Source organism: Pan troglodytes, chromosome 7 (assembly GCF_028858775.2).
Source record: "Pan troglodytes isolate AG18354 chromosome 7, NHGRI_mPanTro3-v2.0_pri, whole genome shotgun sequence".
NCBI lineage: Eukaryota > Metazoa > Chordata > Mammalia > Primates > Hominidae > Pan > Pan troglodytes.
In genome coordinates, this window is record NC_072405.2 from 24,434,541 (window position 1) to 24,458,023 (window position 23,483).

A 23,483-nucleotide genomic window follows, 5' to 3' on the forward strand; every position below is an offset into this window, starting at 1 on the left:
AGCAATAAAGTATTTTAAAAATTAAAGAATGTACATTATTTTAAAGACACAATGCTACGCCACACTTAATAGACTCCAGTGTAGTGTAAATATAACTATTATATGCACTGGGAAACCAAAAAATTTGTCTGGCGTGTTTCATTGTGATAATTGCTTTTTTTTGCCTTGGTCTGGAACTGAAACCACAATATGTCCACAGTATGCCTGTATTAGCTATACACTCTATTAAGGAACACATCTATTGTGTTAATGGAATGCTGCATTTTTTTTGAGAAGGAGTATTGCTCTGTCTCCAGGCGGGAGTGCAGTGGCATGATCTCAGGTCACTGCAACCTCTGCCTCCTGGGTTCAAGCGATTCTCCTGCCTCAGCCTCTCAAGTATTTGGGACTACAGGCATGCACAACCACACACAGCTAAATTTTGTATTTTCAGTAGAGACAGGGTTTCACCATGTTGGCCAGGATGGTCTCAATCTCTTGACCTTGTGATCCACCCACCTTGGCCTCCCAAAGCGCTGGGATTACAGGTGTGAGCCACTGCTAATTTGTGAACCCACAGAAAGCTCTAAACACCATGTAACTGTCAAGGATGAGCAGCATTTACCTAAGTTACCTGGAACCATCCCTACTCAGGTACACTCAGTTCTGCTAACTCATAACTAGTGCTACTAAGAAAGTACATTATGGAGTTAAAAAAAAGACACAATGAAAAAAGAGAGACATTGGAGCAGCCAAATAATAGTGAAAAATGTTAAGGCTGAGCCCGTTAGCAAAATAAAGATAGAATATTAACAGGTAGCTCTTCCCCAGGTGCACATAAGTAGCTCTCATTAGTGATAATGGAAGCTTTGTGAGCATTCTAGGAAGACTATGTTTCTGAGTAATATCCTTAGGAGGGAGACTAGAGGCAATAGTTGGAGTAGTTATGAAGGTGGAAACACAAACAAATAAAGAATAACTGAGAATGCTTATTTGGAATTTGATCTGCCGTAAGAATTTTTATCTCTTTAGCTCTTCAAATTACTAGGCCCATTCTAGAAAACCAAACTGCTCATTACAAATTTCTTCCTTTTCTGCCTTTCTCTCTCTCTACCTATCTCTTTCTCTCTTTCCCTCTCTTTCTCTTTGCATACCCTCCACATGACATATCTGTGATATATATAAAAATACATAATACTAGTGTGGGAATATTGAATGGAGTCACAAGGACTTTGGAGATTTAAAGACCTGGCTTTGAGTTTCTGTTCTTCCACTTATTAGCAGTAAGCCTCAGTTTATAATTCTAGAAATTGGGATAATAGTCCTTCACCCAAATGCTCTTCTGAGGATTAATGTATAATGCACCAAAAACCCTGTTGGGTTGGGTGTAGTGGCTCACACCTGTAATCCCAAGATTTTGGGAGGTTGAGGCAGGAGGATCACTTGAGGCCAAGAGTTTGGACCAGCCTTGCCAATATAGTGAGATCCCATTTTTATTTTTATTTTTTTAAATAGCCAAGCATGGTGGTGTGTGCCTAAAGTCCTAGCTACTCAGGAGGCTGAGGTGGGAGGATCATTTAAGCCCAGGAGCTTAAAGCTGCAGGGAGCTATGGTCGTGCCACTGCAGTCCAACCTGTGCAACAGAGCAAGACTCTGTCTCTTAAAAAAAGATAAAGAAAAGGAAAAAAAAAAAAGCCCTTGCCTCACAGGCTTTACTTTGATCAACAATGCTTTGGAAAAAGACTAGTATTCATTTAAGACTGAGCTGAGTCCTCAGTAAAAATCAAATGAAAAAACAAATGGATTTTTCCTATCGTTGTTTGAGTTTTAGATAGGATACTCAAAATTCACATCCTAGTTGTAGTCTCATTGCACTTGAGCAAAGAATGATGAGAAATACTACCAAACCACATATTGGTAATTGAGATATTTAGGACAGAGCCTCACACAAGTGTTGTATTGTATGGTAGGAATCATTTCGTGTGACTGAAACATCACTCTTCCGCGTTAAGGTGAGAACACAGCAGACAATTCACTATGACTAGCGTTAGAGCTTAGTGAAGGCTTCTTTTCTCTTCATTATGCGTTTTTAAAGTTGATAAAATTTGTGCCATTTGTGCCAATAATTTGAACAGGGCATTCAGCATCCATTTTTTGTCTAAAGAGAGAAGCCTTTCTTCCCTAATTTGAAAAGTTTGGATTAGTTTTTCACACTGAAAAATCTATATTTAGTCTAGGATGTCAGATGACTTTTTAACTGAATCCCTGGAATTGTCTCCCAGCATCTCTGGGACCGAGGCCATCCTGTGGCTGATGTAGACCAAGGTCTGCTGAAGAAAGCTGCTCATACTCTACCTGACTTGCAGTGCAGAATGGGACAGGAGGTCTCACAAAATTAAACCAAGGAAAAGGAGTTACAACTTATCTCTAGATGTTTGTGTAAACTGGCTATTCAATGTTGCTAGCCTGCTAATAGTCAGGAGTATCTGAACAAGCGGCTAATTCTTCTCTCCCTTTTATTTCTGGAGATTTTAGTGTCATGTAGGCATAAAACCAGAGTACCATTGACAACTCTAACTTGTTTCAACCTTTCTTGGAATTTTCTCATCAGCATTGTCTTGGGCCCATGCTTTGTTCTTCAGAGACTGGACTCTTGTTTTATTAGCCTGACATTTTTTTTGACCTCTGTTGACACCTTCTGCCCTCTGGCGTGCACTCTGTTTAGTAGCCTCTTTTATTTATAACTAATGCTCTTCTGCTTGACTCAGACAAACTCATTGATTTGCAATCTGGTCACACTTGCATTGTTCTGCCTAATATAAAATCTTTTCTTTTTCTCTAGCATGTCTCTTTTTGCCATGACATTTATTCAGCTTCTTGCATTTTCATTTTGCTTTCACTCCTATTCTGATTACAGATTAAAAATGTCTGCATTATACCAGCGGGGAAAAGCTATTCCAGTTCAGAGAGATCACTGCGAAGCATACCATACATCTTTAAAGGACTTTATGATTTCACAGAGCATCTTCACACACACTATATCTTACCTGATCCTCACAACAACCCTGTGAGGTAGGTGTTAACATGTTCATTATACAAGAGTGGGAATAAAAATGCTGAGATACACAGAGGCATACCATCTAGAGTTCTACTAGAATCTTAATAGTATGAATCTTGGGTCTGTGTGTTAAAACGTAAAGGAAAGAAGAGTTGTGAAAATGTAGTCTGTTGATCAGTAGAGAGAAACCAAAAATATAACATGTAATCCCATAAGAGATTTTTAGAACAAAAGAATATTGGTATTCTTTTTCATGATCAAAATATTTTTGTTTGAAATGACCAGGTAATACATGAAAAGTTTTATTTTTGGTTTAAATGGGTTGGATAAATTGCCCAAGCTCGACTACACTTCAAAACTTAAAAATAATAATTATATATATATATATATATATATATATATATATGCTGTAATTTGGAAAATAAGAAGATGAGAAGGTAAAATAAGAATCAATTTTTAAAAAATATTCTAAGGAATTAAAATTTTTTTATCTCCTCTGCATACCTATCCAGCCCTGTTCTTCCCCCAGTATAGCTTAGATGTATTGTAATTGCTTGTTCATTTGTCTACATCTCTTAGGGACAATTAGCTCTGTAAAACCAGAGACAATTATCTCTTATTAGCTGTTATGTCCAGCTCATGGAGGTACATAATGGACATGTGAATTAATGAATTAATGATTGAATGAATGGATTTTCTTCTATGACATCCCTATCTCTGGTTGAGAATAATGTTTGAATATAAAGAACTCTCATATTATCAATACTCATGACAGTTCTCCTAGAACCCAATAAATTAAATTGTGTTCTAGATTCTAGGTGAATGCGTGTAGTCCAGCCTGTGCAATAGAGCAAGGCTGTGTCTCTTAAAACAAGAAAAAGAAAAAAAAAAAAAAGCCCTTGACTCAGTCCTTACTTTGATCAAAAATGCTTTGGAAAGAGACCAGTATTCATTGAAGATTGAGCTGATTCCTCAGTAAAAATCAAATGAAAAACAAATGGATTTTTCCTATCATTGTATGAGTTTTAGATGGGATACTTAAAATTTACACCCTAGTTGTAGTCTCATTGCGCATGAGCAAAGCATGGCGAGAAATATTACCAAACCACATATTGGTAATTGGGATATTTAGGACAGAGCCTCACACAAGTGTTATATTGTATGGTAGGAATCGCTTTGCTTGACTGAAACATCACTCTTCCAAGTTAGGGTGAGAACACAGCAGTTCTCCTAGAACCCAATAAATTAAAATGGGTTCAAGACTCTAGGTGAATGGGTGGCAGAGAACTGAGGACTCGTTGGAGCAGCCCTCCAGTCCGTGCATGAGAGGTGTCCAGGCTGGGGGTGATAGGGGAGAGAGGTGATGGTGGAGTAATTGGAGTAAGAAGAGGTATGAGCATGGGAGCAGAGGCCCAAACAGCACCAGGGACCAGGAGAGAAGGCCATGTGGAAGTCAGGTACAACATGGGAACCAAAGTCATTTGGAGGAGTCACAAAAGGATCTTGGAAGTCAGTTGTGCAGATGACTTGTCCAGAGGTGAAGGGCCTTTTAATGAGATGGTAGCAGAGGATGTCCCGCCCAACCCACCTGATCTTAAGAGGGCCCTGCCCTAATATGATCAGTGAGTTGTACTGGTCCTGACACATATATAAAAGAGGAAATTAATTATTTTTAACATATTTACAGAAAGCCTTAAAAAATTTTAAAAATGCATATGAAAAAATTCAATATAAATTTTCACATACCAGAATTAACTAAAGATGTGGGGAATCAGGCACTTTCATACAGAATAAATTGGTACAAGCTTTTAGCAGCCATTTACAAGAATTCATCAAATGGTAAAATGTATATAACCTTTGAACCATTGATTCTACTTCTAGCAAATTCCCTATTATAAAGTATTCCCACAAGATTACATGTGAGAGTGTTGAATGTAGCATTGTTTATTAAAGTCTGACCAAAGCAAACAAAAATCATTTAGTGTTCAGGACTAGAGGAGTGAATGGCTATATTATGGTGATTATGGTGTAGCTGAGTAATAGAATAATGTGTAGCCATTGACAGAAAAGAGGTAGAGCCATATATAATGATATGGACAGATGACTGACATATTAACATAAGCGAAAAGCAGAATATACCACATTAGATGTTTATGTATATCATTCTTTGTTTTTAAAGCATTATGCAGTTGTTATATACTCTGCATGAGGAGGGAGGGCATGGTGGAGAATGCAGAGGCTGTATACAAACATCTCTCTTACTCCTTCCTCAAAGAAAGCATGTGCATAAACTCCAAAATAGCCATGAAAATATCTGTAACTGAAAACATTTCTGAACATATCTGAAGAAAATGTTCAAAGCATTTGATAAACTTAGGTAATGGAAGACAGTGGGGTGCTGTTTGCAGTGTAAAAAAAAAATAGTTTCTTATTTGCAAAACTTGACTAAAGTCAATGTTAAGAAGCTCAGAGAAAGCCTCAGGAAAAGGAGATAAAAACAAAAGATAAAATAAAGGCAGAGATAAAGATAACATAAGGATAAGAAGGAGAACTTTTTAAGAGGAGCTCAGCTGAAAGTAAATGGAGTGAAAAGGAGAAACAAAGAAGTAAGTCGAGTAAAAAGTATACAGCAGGTGGGCGAGCATGGTGGCTCATGCCTGTAATCCCAGCACTTTGGGAGGCTGAGTTGGGCAGATCATGAGGTCAGGGGATCGAGACCAGCCTGGTCAAAATGGTGAAACCTCGTCTCTACTAAATAACAAAAATTAGCTGGGTGTGGTGGCATGTGCCTGTAATCCCAGCTACTCAGGAGGCTGAGGCAGGAGAAGAATCATTTCAACCCGGGAGGTGGAGGTTGCAGTGAGCCGAGATGGTGCCACTGCACTCCATTCTGGCAACAGAGCGAGACTCCATCTCAAAACAAACAAACAAACAAACAAAAAAACAAAAAAGTATACAGCATTCAAAAGTGACCACATTAAAGAACGAATGGATAGAATGGAGAAAAGACAGACAGATTAATGTTTCTATTGTTTTAATATAACAGTAATACTCATTAAGTAACACTAAAGTACTCCGAAGACACACAATACTCTGTGGTACATTGAAAGCATCATGATTACACTAATGACTACTCTAATGGCTGGTATTCACAACCATGCCCTACTTTGTCTAAATATGTCATACCTACACAATATTAGGTTAAAATAATTAGGTTTTGAAGGGCAGATAAATTGGTACTGTATATTTCTAGATAATGATTACAAATAAAAACTGCTAGATTTTGGTACATAAAAGGATTTGCCATTATCTGCCTAAAACAGACCCCTGATGATTAAATATGATCACCCTGTTTGTGTTACCTATCCCATGGACACACAGACACACACACACATCACATGTAGTTTCTACTGGGAATACAGAGGGAGGAGCCTTTTGATTCTGAGAAGTTAAGTGGGGATTCCACACTCCTCTTCATAATCCTTTCATTATATCAGTATACATTCAGCCTAGACACAACAATTGACTTACAGCATGGCAAATAGAAGACATCTCATCTAATATTTAGTTTTTAAGGTCCAATTAACAGGTTGTGTATATTGCAACATGAGGTCGGCAGTAGATTGACAAATATTCTTGTTGTGAAACCTATTCTGTTGTAGGTTTAAAGGTTTAGAACATGGAATACCACATTTCAAGTTTTTAGAAAAATAAACGAAAAGCCCCAGACATCAGATAGTTAATTTTTCAGGGTTCTTAAACTGTCCAAATTCTTATATTTAAGGTTTCATTTAGTAAGGAAGGAGGTTGTAATTGTTTCTATTCATAAGCTTGATTTTCCCTTAGTGGATAGAAATTGACTTGAAAATTGAACAATTTTCTTTGTGGAATTTTTAGAAAATAGTATTCATCACAAAAACAAAAGACAAATGGATAATGAGATTGAAAGAGTTGTATAATATAATCTATTTGTTTTACCCCAATTAGCATGCTTATTTGTAGAAAATTATGTTTGGCTTCCATAGAGTCTGTATGGATCTGTGCTGAAGTTCCCAACATTTGCCTCAAGCCCAGATCTCTAGTATCATAGACTTACTTATTACAAGAATTCACACAGAAAACAAAATACTATATACTTACTTAACGTGTTTCCACTCCCCCTTTCCCCTTTCTGGCCTTTTGGTCCAGAATTTCCTTGAGAAAAGAAGAAAAATATTTGTTTTTAATCAGGGCAATTCACAATGTTTGCTTTAACTGGAGACAGATCATCACAAGGTAATTAAAATATAAATGTATAAGAATGGACAGATATTGAAATGTATAATAACATTGTATAATGTTAACAATAATAATAGTTATTACTTAGGAAGCTCCATTCTGAACTCAGTATTGTGATATTTCAAATTATTTACAAGGCCCTAAATGCCCCATTTTCCTAAATCAAGCAAAGCTGAAGAATAAGGAGTTTGTTTTGTACTTATTTATCCTCCTTTTCTCCTCTTCCTTTGACTGGATCTTACTCACACCCCCAGGAAGTCCAGTGCCTTCCATAAGCTCCCACATCCCGTTCTTATATTCACATTACATTTATGGTTTTCATTTCTTCAGAGTGTACCATCCCCAAAAACTGGGCTGCCAATGAATTTCTGGGAGTGTTGAGATTCTTAGTCATGGGGAAGGTAGGAAGATCCTTGGAGCGTTCACATCTCTAGGATGATCACCTTTGGTTTTGAGAAACCTCACCCATTTATACAGGGGTGTGGTACAAATATTTCATATGAGGGTCAGGGCTTCAAATGGATGCAGAAACATTGCTAGATCTTTTTTTTTGCCAACGGATTGCTACTTCACCCACTGTCCCATTTTTAAAGGGGTCTGCAGGAGATCTTTCTTTAGTACCAAGAAATCTCTTAAGATTGGTGCTGTTCCTGCTTATTGAGTTTTTTTTCCAACAGCCATGAGATACAATCAGATCTTCAAGTAATTATTACCTCGACATAAATCTAGAACTGATCCTAGTGCTCTCTGTCTCAAAGTCAAAACCTTTGTTAATGTTTTTGATTCCCTCCAGCAAAACTGAGAACCTTCAACCTTTTCATCCTAGAGCTCAGAGGATGTAGTTTAACAACCATAGACTTCAAAATAATAATAGTAATAATTTAGAAACCCCTGTGTTGAATTATTTTGCTCTGCTACTTACTGGGTATGTGACTTGGGACAAGTCTTTAAATCTTTCTGAGCTAAAGTTTATTCTTCTATAAAATAAAAAATAATGCTTTTCATTGTAGAGTTGCCTGTTCATTAAGCACTTTGCCCATAAAAGATACACGTAAAAGATCTAGTTCTTCTTATTTCTATTCTTCACCTCCTAAAGCTTAGCTGGAATCTTCTCTTTGTGATTTTATTCTCAGAGAATGAGAGAGAAACTTTTTCATCGCAGTTCATTTTATATGGTACAATTATATATAATTTTAGTGTTTATATTTATTTTTTATTTCTCTAGTTTACATTGTCTTCATTTGTGCTTTATTTTGAACATGTGTCATTATGTATTTCTTAGAGAAGATTTTTGGATCCTAATTTACCAGCTAAAAAAATACATATATATAATGTAACATATACAATCAGTAGCATGAGACTTGAGGCACTTAAAGAGTAAACATTATTCCCAATTGAAATTGTATTTTGAAGATTTAATGAAATGCCAACCATTTTATATCAGGTCATAATATCAAATTTCTAATTCTCTAATTGCTTTGCATAATGTGATTATACTTTATATCATTAAATTCATTTCTTAATTGTAATTGAGTTGTTTCAGGTACTGCTAAATTGGCAAAAATCATTGCTACCACAAAGCACCCAAAACCTTTCCTATATTTTGAGAACATGCTTTAATAAAATATAGTGCCAAATTTTCAGATTGTCCAAGAGGAAAAAGCTCTAAGAAATTGTTAAAAATTAGGGAAGGGAGGAGTTAAAACAAAGTTCTAACTCTTTTCATAAAAGAGAACATAATAAGCAAGCTTAATTGCATTATTTCAACATTAACTTCACAATGAGAAAAGAGAAAGAAACTATGCATTGTTCTGAGAAGTCTTTTCACACAGCAACTTGTCTTAGATATTTCAGAACAGACATGCTTAAGCCAGAGACATGCTTGACCCATGAAAGGTCCTTGTAGCTCTCAGATTCTATGACAAATAAAAAATTAGTTTCATGTTTTTATTTTGCTTTTGTTCTTATACCACTGTGACTTTTCCTTTTAAAGATGGTAAAATAAAATGCCTTATCTCCTTATAAAAAAACAAACAAATGTTTTGTATCATTTTAACATGATTCAGAGATTTGCTTACCGATGATACTTGAAAATCTTTTCTCACACTTGAAAACAGCAAAAATATCCTTTCTAATGGAGAGGAATGTAGTGGTCCTTCAGAATGATACCTTTGGTTAAAAATGAATGCAAGGGCTTGGTCCAAACCTAGAGTTAACTATCTCCTATCCTATGTATTACTCTTTAATAAAAAGTAACTTATATTTCTAAAAGCCATTCAAAAGTAAGAACCAGGTCATATGTAGGAGGATATTCTAACTTGAAAGAATATAAGAGGGGGTGTCTTCAATAACATCATCATGATTTCAAGCATTTTTTGTGAGCCTCTTATATGAGCCGGATACTAGGTTAGACATTTCTGCTTACATGCCTTAATTACACTAACCAAATTTCTGCAGCTGTAGGCCGCCTTTCCATCCCCCGTTTCTTTCAAGCTACTTTGAAATGTGATCATCCTCTCTCCTAAGCCTTGTGCTTCTTCCTGGTCCCTGAATTCCTCACCTTATAACCACTCGTTAACCTTACACTATCTTTTTGCTTTGCTTTCCTCTGTCTTCAGCCACTCCTCCTCTATTTTATCTTTCCATAAGCATTTAAGTGGTACTCAGATCCTTCCTTCAAAGAAAAAAAAAAACCATATGAAACAAACAAAACTAACAAAAAATGCATCTCTTCCTCCTCCTCTGCATAGTGAGGCAGCTTGAGAGTTGAGTCTACCACATCTCCAACCCTTATCAACCATTCCCTTCTCCGCATACCCTAATCTGGTTATCACCCCACCCCACAGAATCTGCTCTGAACAATGGCAACATCCCCACAGCAGCAGGTGCAAAGGGCTTTTTGTAGACTTCACCTTACTTGACCACCTTTGAAACTCTGTGTTTGTCTTTTTTCATGCTCTGTTCTCTGGGTTTTCTTCTTCAGTTGGGCTACTTCTCTTCCATTTGCTACTTTGTTCATCTCAGCCTGTACTTCTGGAACTACTTAAAGCTTTATGCTATGCCCCTTCTCTTTGTACCTTTCCACTCTCTACCCATAAAATATTATTAAAATCAGTGGTTCTGAATAATATTTATATAATCATAGATAAACTTTGTCTTTTAATCTCTGGCCTCTACTCGAAACTTCAGACTCATGTGTTCAACCGTCTGTAGATAGCTCCATGAATCACAGAGAGAAAATATTCAGTAAACGTGTTGAATTAATAAATGAACTACATATGGTGTAATATTTTAGATAATCCTGAAAATGACCATAACTTACCCTGAGGGAAACAATAAGGCTTTGAATGGACTTCAAGAGGCAAAACAGACAGAAGTACGTTATTTGCATGCTGAAAGTTCTACTATGTTGAACAAGGTAGAACAGAACCTTCTACGGATTTTGAAGACAGGCAAGGTTCCACTTCAATTAAATCCTCCAAACTTTCTGAAGTAAATATATCAGGTCTTATAAATGGACTACTCTATAGATCTGCTATGCATGGAGAAAGTGTGAAGTCTTCTCTTTCTCTTCTCATGTTTGTGTATCTTTTTAGTTGTAGACTGTCTTATTCACCCTTCATTTCCCTGTTTCTAGCACTGTACCCTTACGAGCAGTGTGTACTTAATCCATGTAGAAGGAAAGGGCAAGGTGAGAAGAAAAGGAGTGTGGGAGGGAGAATAGAAGAAAATAGATGGAGGACGTTCTTTTTGAACTTTTTGCTTCAGAATCTGATAATGTTTTTGATATCATTCACATAGTCCAGGCTGTGAAAAAATTACAAGTCAGGCAATGTAAAGTATCAAAGAGTGTTTATATCATAAATTGGGGTCTTAGCTCTGAAATATATTACTTTATCTATCATGGACCTGTTTTTACTTATTTCATATTTGACAATTATCGGACTTATTTCTAATTTTAGCACCTTCTTCAGACTCTTGTAGAGGAGAGACTGTATTGTTCCTTCTTTTAGTCTGCAGTACAACCAGAGCAGCACCTGGCACTGCTGCTGACATCTCTACCAGATTGGTGTCTTTTAATAAGAAGTGATGTCCTAAGGATATGTTTTGTCAAGGGACTTATTACCTCTGCCGTTGTTTTTCTTTGTGCGTGATTACCCTTTCTCCACTGTTTTTTTCCACCTAAACATAATGGTTTTTAAAATGTGGTCCCTGGACCAATAGCATCACCTTCACCTGGACATTGGTGAGGATGCAAGCCCAATCCTAGACCTACTGCATCAGAAACTCTGGGGTGGAGTCCTGTAAGCTGTTTTAACACATCCTCCTGGTGATTCCAACACCAACAATAGTTTTAGAAATACAAACCTAAAGAAATTCCAGGCCTCTTTTAGTCCAGCGCTAACAAACACTACTTTCTATCTAACACATTTTCTTACAGTATGGAATTAATCACTCCTTACTCTCTACTTCCATACAGCATTTTGTCCAACCTCACCAAGGTTGTTTACTTACCACATGGCATTATAGCTAATTGCTTATGCATTTTTTTTCTGTATCCAGCTCCTTAAGAAAAGCAGCTGTGCTGTATTTATCTCCAGCACACAGTGACCCCTCATCAAGTTGTGTGAACTGGGTGAATGAATGAAATAATACTCTCCAAAGCTAAACATAGGTTTACCATTTGATCCAACAATCACACTCTTAGGTAAACTCCTGTCCACAAAAAAGCCAGCACATTAATGTTTATGGCTGCTTTACGTAGAATTTCTAAAACTTTTTTTTTTGAGTCAGGGTCTCACTCTGTTACCCAGGCTGGAGTGCAGTGGCATGATCTTGGTTCATTGCAACCTCTGCCTCCTGGGTTCGAGTGATCCTCCCACCTCAGCCTCCTGAATAGGATGCCACTATGCCTGGCTAATTTTTGTATCTTTTGGTAGAGACAGGGTTTCACCAGGTTGGCCAGGCTGGTCTTGAACTGATGACCTCAAGTGATCCACCCACCTCAGTGATCTGCCTGCCTTGGCCTCCAAAAGTGCTACGATTACAGGTGTGAGCCACCACGCCCAGCCTAAAACTTTGAAGCAACCAAAGCGTCCTTCAGTAGATGAATGGATAAACAAATTGTGGTAAATCCATAAAATGGAATACTATTGAGTAATAAAAAGAAATGAGCAATCAGACCATGAAAAGATATAGAGAAACCTTATATTCATATTGCTAAGTGAAAGAAGGCAGTCTGACAAGGCCACATACTGTCTGACTCCAACTATATGACATTCTGGAAAAGGCAAAACTATGGAGTCAGTAAAAAGATCAGCAGCTGCCAAGAGATTGTGGTGGGGAAGAATAGAGTTGGTGGAGCACAGGGGACCTTTAGGGCAGTGAAACTATTCTGTCTAATACTGTAATGATGGATACACGACATTATACATCTGCTGAAATACATAAAATGTACAACAGAAAGAGTGGCCACTAATGTACATTATAGATTTTGGGTAATAATATGTCAGTGTTGGTTTATTAATGGTTACATATATACCACACTAATGCAAGATGTTAATAGTAGAGGAAACCATGTGTGCATGGGTGGTTTATGGGAACTCTCTATGCTTTCTGTGCAGTTTTTCTATAAATGTAAAACTGTTCTAAAAATAAAATGTAGTTTAAAAATACCTCAATGATAGGGACCCTATTCCTTTTTTTTCTTTTTCTTATTTTTTTAGAGACAGGGCCTCACTATGTTGCTCAGGCTCGTCTCAAACTCCTGAGCTAAGCAATCCTCCCACCTCAGTGTCTCAAATAGCTGGGACTACAGGTACTCACCTCTGCACTTCGCCCGACTCTATTCTCTTGATGATAATTCACTTTGAAATGAGGAGACAGTAAGCCTAGCTCTTTCTAAGATTGCTGTTCAAAGTTTGCAATTTAAGCTTAGGCTACTGGCAGAGCTGATGGAAATAATATCATCATGTGTGTACATTTCAAAATGCTGAGCAACCTTGATTATTAAGCACTAGTAGATAATGGCAGACAATTTATTTTGCAGAGGATAGGATTTCAGACTTCTCTGTATTTTGCTAACAGTAACTTCACAAAGTCTGGCCAGTTGTGGTTAAACGGGTATTTACACTTTGCTTCTTTTTTTTTCTTTGCCAGTCTTTCAACTCTCTTTGTTCAAAGATGGATATCATTGTTCGTGATGATTTATGATTGTGAGGAGTTTATAACTCCTGTGTGTTTTTTTAAACGATTTTCCTTTGGGATATAGAGACTTTCCTCGGGTGAACAGAAGTCAGTTTCAAAAATCTGATTTCAGAAATCATTTCTAGACCACAAAATAACTGCATGTGAATACTAGTATTCACACAATGACCACTTTTTATCATCCAAGAATTTAAAAATATGTATACTACATATATAACATTATGTGTGTATATATATATATATATATATATATATATATATATGAAAATTATCTGGTGTTTCTTCTACATATTCTATAAAGAAAATACACATTATTGTAATACCTGGCCTTCCGGCATATCCTGGGAGTCCTCGACTTCCAGGAAAGCCAATTGCTCCCCGATCACCTTTAAGACCCGGAGGACCTACATTATTAACGAAGAAAAAAATAAGGTAGTAATTCATTTTCATACAGACTTGAGAGTATAATGAAAACATCTAGTTTTATAAGTGAATATGAAATTAGAGAATCTTCAAATGAAGGAATAATATCTTTCCTAAAATTTAATGTTTGACATTGAAAGACAATATAAGCAATAAATATAAACCTTAGTACATTCAGCACATTGTAGCTATTCAATAAATAACATATTATTGGTAGAAATAAAAGCACATTAGGAAAAATAGATCTTGGAGTTTTAACCAGAAGACTTATGTAGTCAACCAGTAATCATCAAATAGCAGGATCTTGCTGTAGCTGAAATAATAACTTTAAAATGCATAAGCTGAAAATTGAATTCTTAAGATTTGCCTTAGAAAAAAATGCAACTCAAGCAACGTAAAGTATCAACGAGTGTTTTATAAAATAAATTGGTGTCTTGGCTCTGAAATGTATTACTTTATCTATCATGGACCTGTTCTTACATATTTCATTGTAATCCCAGGGTAAATAAACATAAACATAAACACACACACACACACACGCGATACACAGATTTACTTATGAGTATGTACTATATACTTACACAAATCCAGGGTTTCATATGCTTAAATGAAAACTGAAAATGGCTATTTTTTTACCCAATATTACTATGGTGATCATAACAACTGTATATAAAAGAAAATGTTACATTCCTGTGAAATAAAATATTTTATGCTAGAGTTCAGTAGTTCTTGATAAACTATTGTAACAGTTTAGGCATCTTATTTTGTCATTATCAATTCAGAGAGATCTCGTTCACCCAGTCTCACTTGATCCCATGGCAGAGAATGCCATGGTGCCTGCTTTAGACAGGAGCATCTTGGGGCCATAAGAGCATCAGAGAAGCCCCTCCAATGCTGACTTCTCAAGTACCTCACAGTGATGCTCAGAACACAGCTGTTCAACTAAAAATCAAGGTTGTTCAACTACAAATCAAGTACATTTTCAATGAATGAACAAATAACTCTGTAAATGAAGCATATGAGATACTTTCATAGAAATCAGGCAGTCATAGACCTCTGTTCTCGGAGATGGTTAAGCAGACTCTATATGGCCTATGGAGTTATGTGACTTGTTTGTTTAATGATGGTTCAAAATGTAGTCCCCAAAATATAAGCACAGCTGTTGAACTTTATTCCATAAGATCAGATACCCTGAGGCTTTCAGGAGGCAATTAACTAATTTTCTACAATAATCTGTGGCAATGGGAAAGGGTCTGGCACCTGCTTCTAACTCATGGACAACGTAAGTACAATTACATGGAATCTCAGCCATGGGATGTTCAAAGAGACGTTAGACATCATCAAGTCAGAATCCATCATTTTAGAGACAGTTCCATGAGACCAGAGTGATCAAATCACTTACATAAAGCTGGTCTGATAATTATTCACATGTCCTAGGTGTCCTGCTCCATTCAGGCTCCTTTCTGCAAAGTAGCAGACTGGTTAAGGGCATGGACTCTGCACTCATGCCCATTGGGGTTCAAATACCAGCTTTGCCACTTACCAGTTGCTGATTGACCTCAAGCAAGTCATTTAACCTTACTGTGCACTGCACCTGTAAAACGGGTGTATTATTTGTTTCTGCATCATCAGGCTGATGTGATAGTTAAAAGAGCTCATACACGTAAAACACTTAGAAAAGTGCCTGGCATGTAATGACTACTTTGTAAATGTTAGCTTTTCTTGTTCTCCTCCCCCTCTTCCTCATCCTCCTCCTCAGTAATACAATCATTATTTTTACCAGCCTGTTGTAAAGGCTTCTAAATTTAGTTTTATTAAATGACACGTACACAGTTAGCAGTGACATTTTTTGATTCATGGGCACAATTTGTTACTTCCAGAAAAAACCCACTTTCAATACTCAGGTGTAGAGCGACAGCCTGCAGCCAGGCAACATTCCTTACTCAGGTGTATATTTAAGGATCCTGTCCTTGCTGAAGCTTTAGGGAGGGGCCTCCTTGGGGCCATAGCCTATGGGAAGGGGCGGGCCAGGGTAAAGATATACGTGGATATAAACATTAATAAAATATGGTTCCTCTCTTCCAATATCTATGGGTAAGATGAGCTTTATTTTCTCTTCTGGAAGCACGATTCCTATGGTGGAAAATTCAGACTACATAAGGAAGTAAATAGTACTGGTTGATGATGAAAAGTTTGCAGCCAGAGAAGCCTTCAGTTCTCTCCCAGGGCATCTCATGTAGGTAGCCCCGCCCATGCCTACAGGTCAAACTACCTTGTTATTGATCACATTGGGCATAAACAGCTTCTTAGATGGCCCACACAAAGTTTCCTTTAGAAAAGAAAGTTGCTTCTCCTTCAAAACATTGTTGTCATGGGTAAAATCAGCCCCTTAAAAGAAACTCACATGAGATAAAAAATCCTTGATCATGACATTTGCCTCCCTTATATTACTACTTATCATCCTGGAAGCGCTGTGAATTCAGAGATTCTGTATCTGTTTACACATACTCTATAGGGTACTGCAGAACACCAGGCCTGGAGAAAGTGCTCAGCACATAGTTTTTGAGTGAAAAGTGATAGGTCATTCTCCCTAGCATGCTTTCAAGGAAATAGCCCTCTAAAATAAATTTGTTATTCTTTGGGGAATAAAGCATATTTAAACATAATATCCACCCTAGTATATGAATAATAATTCTACTATATTTAATGTATTAGTTATTCGAGGCTACTAGGACAACCACTTAGGTTTTGCAGATATTCGCATCATGATTGTGAGTCTAGGTGAGTTTGACTTGGTCAAGCTGAGTTTAGTAGGCTCAAATGGATGTAGAGATGGGGAAGCAATAAACCTGCTCAGATTAGAAAGCAGAATTAGTATGATTGTCCATCATATAGTCTTTGCTTCCTGATTTTGGTATCAAATATAAGGCAATTAGGTATAAATATAAGGTGGAGAAACGAACAGAATGTAGCAAGACATCCAGAAATAATTCATTAGGAAAGATGCCTGGTATTTTGAATACTTTTCTTGTAGTGCACCAAACTAAATGGTAACCTGATAACCTAGAAGAGTCATTGATTACCCCAGGAACTCGACCTGTCTTTTATGAGGAACTGGGTAATGCCTATTTGTGTAAATGAGCAGTACCAAAAGCAACAAATTATGACATCACTTTTTACCCTGTAAATTTAAACCATGACAAATCGTTAATTTACAATAAAAAAAAACAAAATCAAAGATTCTTTGCAATGGTGTCTATTTATAACATTAACACAAGCTGAAATTTATAAATCCTTCTATTTCATACATTCATAGTTCAGAAACAGCTGCAGAAGATTCTCCCAAGATGAAGCACTGTATGGCAAGATGTAGCCCAGACTGAACTTTTATGGTTGAGTTATAAAGCTCTGACAATTGCAGCCTGTATGGAGGGGGTGATAGACCCTTGACAATGGTAGTTCTGGCAGCAGATTTAATACTGGTTATTTCCTCTGCTTATGACATTAATGCAGCATTGTTAATATCTGATTAGCATTAGTCAAGTAGAAAGACTTTCCTGAATAAAAATTCTTTCCTGGCAAGGCATTCAAAAGCACATCAATACTAATACCACCTGACTTGGCATATTATATATATGGGTAGGATTGCTATTTTATATATATAAAACATGTGTACCTGGATGTATATCATCTATCTTCACATATAATATGCCATATACATTTATATACATATATATACATATATGTGCTTAGGCAGGTATCAAGTTCATGCTTCTCATTTTCAAAAATTTTTCTGATGTGACCAGGGCTAGTCAATACACTGATCAGAAAGAAGAACCTTTTATATAATCAAAAGACAGAAAAATAAGATGAAGTACATGGTATTTAGACATGTTTTGGTAACACAAACCATTCTACTTATAATTAGACCTTGCAGTATACTTCCTACCATCAAACGGCATGCAGGATATTTGATTTCAAGCCAAGGCTAACATGACAATCATGTTATTATCTTTTTTATTTTTTCAAGCAAAGAAAGTTCGTGTTCTCTCTTCTGTGTCTTCTATTGTCTTCTTTCAAAATATTTCTTTCAAGATTACAACTTAGAGGAAAATAATTTGAAACAGGTTTGCTCTTAGTAAAGCACAGAGAGTGACTGTCAGCAAGGTAAGTGTCATCCATATTTTAGCCAATATTTACATTCAGATTTCATTAGTTTAAACAGATATATTCCAAATACTATATAAGAAATATAGTCCAATTTGCTTGTGATTCATAACTCACTACTAGTGTGAGTTTTTATGTCTTAAAAATGAGATAGCTTGCAAATGTGAAGATGATGTATTCAACGCAAAGATAATTGTTGTACTCCCCTTCACATATGATCTATGGTTAGGTCTGCCTTATACTGTTTGCTGTCTATTATATACGTGTCACTCTCTAGACTTATGAACAATTCCATTTGGTTACTCTGGTTAAAGCATTTATTTTCTTCAAAAGTCATGAGTAATGCTTATCATTCAATATATTATATGATTAGGCTACTAGAACATTTACTACTCCCCCAACACACACACACACACACACACATGTGCGTGCATACACACACACACATACACATCCTCTGCAGGATATAAATAAAATAGCAATCCTCCCCTACACATGTACCTGGATGTATATCATCTATCTTCACAGTGTATGATTAAACAGCTATAATTACCATACCTATTGGACCTGGAAATCCTCGTGGACCACTTTCTCCAGTGGGACCTCGATCTCCTTTTTCACCTGGGGGTCCAGGAGGACCTTTAAAAAAATTACAGTTACTGATCATAGTTGTAAAGCATAGGAAAAATGGGTTAGTCATCTGTCAAGGTACTTATATAAGGAAATCCAAAGTCTTCTATTTGTTGTGCAATAATATAGAATGTATAATACTGAACTTCATGAATGGAGGAGTATTCTGCTATTCAGGAATATAACGCCCTATACTAATGAGGATGACATTGCCTCAAAGTAAACAACCTAACAGTATATTAAATGTGAGTGTGCCTAACACTTTTCTATGTTCTGAGAACCTGGGGGCAGAGAAAAGACAGCAGGCTGGCACAAAGTCACATTAGTGTTGTACGCATCCTAGGCGGTTAGACATAGAGTTAGATATAATACGGAGTTAGCTACTATACGGAAAATCTATAAGTAAGAACTTAAAAGACATTTGCGATACCCTCAAGGGAAAGGAAAATTCACACATGGTAGACAACCAGAAAGCACTTTGTTGGAACTGACCATAAACTCAGATATTTGTCAGTGAACTGTAGATCGGCGTGAATGGTGATGGTTGAAGTCTTCATTGAGAAAGTAGGATATGAGGGGTACTTTCAAGAATGAAGGGAAGGGGAAGGAAGACAATTCCTAGGGATTGAGAAAGGCATGAGGAAAGGCAGGAAGGTGAAAATGAGTAGAGGAATTCTTTTTTCAAGTAAAATATTAAGTAGAATTTCTAGGTTGCTATAAATACTATAAACAAAATGGAGACATTGCAAGGAAAACTTTGGTCTCATCATTTTTTTTTCAGGTGGCTCTCCTGAGAGCTGTAACTAAACAACCCTGATTTAGCCATTTGTATTTTCTGTGTCCAGCAGAACAGATATCTGCTCATCATGCCTTTAAAATGATTATACCTAGCATGTCTTTAGAACTCAAAGGTAATCCTACCTAAACACCATGTTCCATATGGAGTACAGAGGACAAATAATCTCTTCTTTATCTAAAGAAGAGCACTTAGTTTCCTTTTCAACACCAGAAGAAAGAAACAGAAAGAAACATTATTCCATAGCTTCACCACAGAATAAGGAAATAGTGATATTTTAAAGGAAGCATTTTCAATTGCTAGTTTGGACACATACATAGTCCAAGGAAAACATACAAATATATACAGCATCCCTGGTTAGAATGCACTTGTTTACAAATTTTAATCAGGTGGGAGACATAATACCTGAAGAAATCTAAGAGGGGGAACCACATAAATAAATAAAGATTATCTCATGAATAAGTATATTTTGTACATTTTGTTGTTGCTTATTTTGACATCCTTGACTCTACTTCTGTCTATTCCTCTGGTATGTCCCATTTTCAAGGTACAATTTGGGTTTTAGAGGCCCAAGATATCATTATTACTCTTCTCAATAGAATGTCCCTTTCTCTTCATATGCAACATTGGACACACATTTAATTGTATTTTTATTATAAAAGCAACTCTACTTATAGGAAACATAAAAGCCTAGAAAAAGCGTGAGGAAAAATATAATTCGTAGTTGTGTTATTTTAACTAAAGATCTTTACCATTTCTTTCCTAAGTGTGTACGTATTTTTTTTTTCACATAATCGTCATGCAAACAACATGTTACAGGGCTTTTAGAAATTAACCGGTGTATTATATTCTAAGGTATAGCTTAATTGCTGCGAGACATATATTTAAATGCTGCACAAGAAATGTAAGATTTCTATATCAAAGGGAATCTCTATGTGCCCCCTATTCCCTGCAGAAGAATGTAGTACTTCCCAAGAAAATGGAGTTATGGTAACTTCCATAACCATGAACGCAGCTGCATCCATTCAACACTACATAGCAATGAATCCCAGGGGAGGGGGGCAAGCAGGACAGACACTCAATTTATGCCTGAATTTTGTTGAGCTAATTGAAGGGAAGCACAGGGATAGTACTCAAGGATGGTATTTTGAAAAAAGTGCACAAGCAAATATTTCAGTTTAGTAACTCAGGATCCAAAGCAAGACGCAGACATTCCAGGAAAAACTAGAACATGAAACAAGAAGAAACAAGGGACACAGAGAATAGATCTAGACTCTTAGCCTCTGAGATGGACTTCTCACCATTTCTTTGGTAAGTAAGAGACGGAAGGAACTCTCCTAATTACTAACTATCCTTTCAATTATATTACACGTAATTATGGGAACTGTATACTTAATTTTGGAGTATTAGTTCAATCACAGCAAATAGATCAGTATTATTTTACAAAATTTGGAGTTAAAGATCCCTCTCTGTATTTTTATATAAAAATACTGATACCTGGTATTCGAATCCTACAATAAGAAAAACAGGTAAAGATTTTTGTTAGAGTTCTAACTAGGCATGTTGAATGTACCTTTTTATTGTCATTCTATTCTTCATGTAACATTAATCTCACATTATGTTTCATTTCTGTACATTGTTATAGCTCTTTTACTGTTTCTAACAAAATGTTGGAAGGATCTCAATAAATGTTTTAAGTGTCTTTTAGATTCATTGGGGAATAAAATAACAAATTATATACCACTTTACTCTTAGTTTCTGATGCAGAACTTTTGAGAACACTATCCACTACCTTGCCACCTTCCAAAACTAGCCTCCTCTCCATTCCCATTGTAGTTCACGTCTTCACCATCACACAGCTGGACTATTGCTAGAGATTTTTAATCTAGTCTGAATGTGTTTTATCTGTTTCACCTCCTAGTTCCCTCAGTGTTGGCTTTCTTCTTCTTTTTGATAAGAATCCGTTTTGCAATGTCTCTATCAAATTAAGGAAATGCAGTAACCTATTCTGTCATATTATGGAAAAAAGAATAAAGACTTAGAGTCTCTTGTAGTCACCTTTTGTTCATAGTTTCCATTTAGTCTTTTCAAAATTTTGTTCCATACTGACATAATAACTGCCTCGTTGCATCAATAAATGGACAAAATGCTACCCGTCAGCTCCCTTGCTGATACATGTCAAAAAAAATGGGTTAATATTGGCCAAAATATATGATTTATTCTAGCTCAAGAAGCCATAGGATTTACATTATTTTTCATCTTTAATATTTCCAATTACAGTTACAGGAATAATTCATAAATACTATCACAATAATCTGCCATGAAGAATTACCTTTATACAACACATGCACAAAATCTACTATGTAGCTTCCTCCATGATTACTTCTTAAAAAGGAAAAGTAATATTTCTATATAACCACAAAAAAGTACTGATATATAATATTTGATAATCATCAATATCATAGAACAAAATTACACAATTTACTAGAAAAACAAACCCAGGTGTATCATATCATTTAAAATCCTCAGACGATAACATAGCACTAATAATATCTGACTAAGTTTCCAGAGCTATGCTTCTCTAGTTTTTATTCATTATGAGCATTAATCTTCTACTTTGTTTTCAATCTTGTCTCATATTCAGATCATCATAAAAATCTGCCACATCTTCTAGTCTATTGCTGCCTAAACCTGCTTCTTTTTTTTTCTCTAGTTTTCATGCTCATTGATTTAGATATGTTTAATCTGGAAGACACTTTAAACATTGTTTAACTAAACATATTTATAGAGGGTCAGAGAGTGAGTTGCTCAAGGTCTTAAAGCTAGTTGGGTAAAATCAGAACTAGAAGAATTTCATTTCTTTCCTGATCCTTTGCTACCATGTTCTAAATTTAATTGACTTCATTTTCCGCATCTGTTCTTCCATTATTCCTCAGCTGAATTTTTCCTTTACATAGTGGTTAGACAAACTCACAATTCAGTTTTTTTCCTTTGGTTAATTTTTTTTTTTTTTTTCAGAGATAGGGTCTTGCTACTTTGCCTAGGCTGGTCTTGAACTTCTGGGCTCAAAAGGCCCTCATGTCTCACTCTCCTGAAGTGCTGGAATTATATTGTCTCAGCCTCCCAAAGCGCTGGGATTACAGGCATGAGCCACCACTTCTAGCCTACAGTCCAGCTGTTACAATCTCAGTAATTAATTGTACAAAACTCCAAATTCAAATGCCCTCAGTTGCTTTTTCATTTTCTCTACTATAAAAATCAATATTTCTTTTTTGGTGCTTTTATATCCTAGGAAGCCAATATATCTAAAATGTTTCCAAATAAACAAAATGTTAGCTATTCTCACTACAGAGTCATATTATATTTTATTTCTCTTAAATACCTTTCTCTAGAGTTCATCTTTGCTTCTTTAAATCATGTTATCCCCAACTCTCCACCAAACTCTACTTCACCATTTCCACAATGAAATTTTATGTAGTTCTTTAAGGCTCTAATTATTATAACTATTTGAGAAATGTATTAAAAAATCTTTGTCTCTTTTAACTGTATAATTATTTAGTGATTATTAATATAAGGGAAAAGAGAACACAAAGTAATTCCACTAACTCTGCAATCAACACATGATAAAGGATAAAGCACTCATTAATTTCTAAAATATGGTTCTTAAGTTATAATTTAATTAATAGATATTTTATGGCTAGGTGCTATAAGAGATATAAAGGACAGTTTCTAATGGAAGTAACTTGTGTCCAGGAAGAGTGAACACTGTTCTCGAAGAGAATATGAGATACTTTTATACATAACTATCACATTAAGTATTCTCTTGTGAGAGAATACTTAATGTTCCATATTAAGACAGAAATAAATATCAGCTGGGCCTTACTATCGGTAGAACCAGCAAAGGCTTCATGCAAGAGGTGGCATCTTAGATGGACTTTGAATGAT

At 36.0% G+C, this 23,483-nt stretch overlaps 1 protein-coding gene across 2 annotated transcripts in view; it reads right to left on the minus strand.

Moving 5' to 3' along the window:
* MSR1 (macrophage scavenger receptor 1) overlaps positions 1 to 23,483 on the minus strand; it is an 85,386-nt gene that overhangs the window by 28,512 nt on the left and 33,391 nt on the right. The window contains exons 6-9 of one of the 2 annotated variants that reach the window (XM_016959122.4): positions 18,671 to 18,751; positions 13,846 to 13,926; positions 7,178 to 7,231; positions 2,969 to 4,675 (exon numbers count right to left, since the gene is read on the minus strand). In XM_016959122.4, coding sequence (XP_016814611.2) covers positions 4,632 to 4,675; positions 7,178 to 7,231; positions 13,846 to 13,926; positions 18,671 to 18,751 — 260 coding nt within the window. In that variant the 3' untranslated portion in view covers positions 2,969 to 4,631. Of the gene's footprint in view, positions 1 to 2,968; positions 4,676 to 7,177; positions 7,232 to 13,845; positions 13,927 to 18,670; positions 18,752 to 23,483 lie in introns of those variants that run through there. The other variant, XM_016959120.3, reaches the window with a different exon arrangement.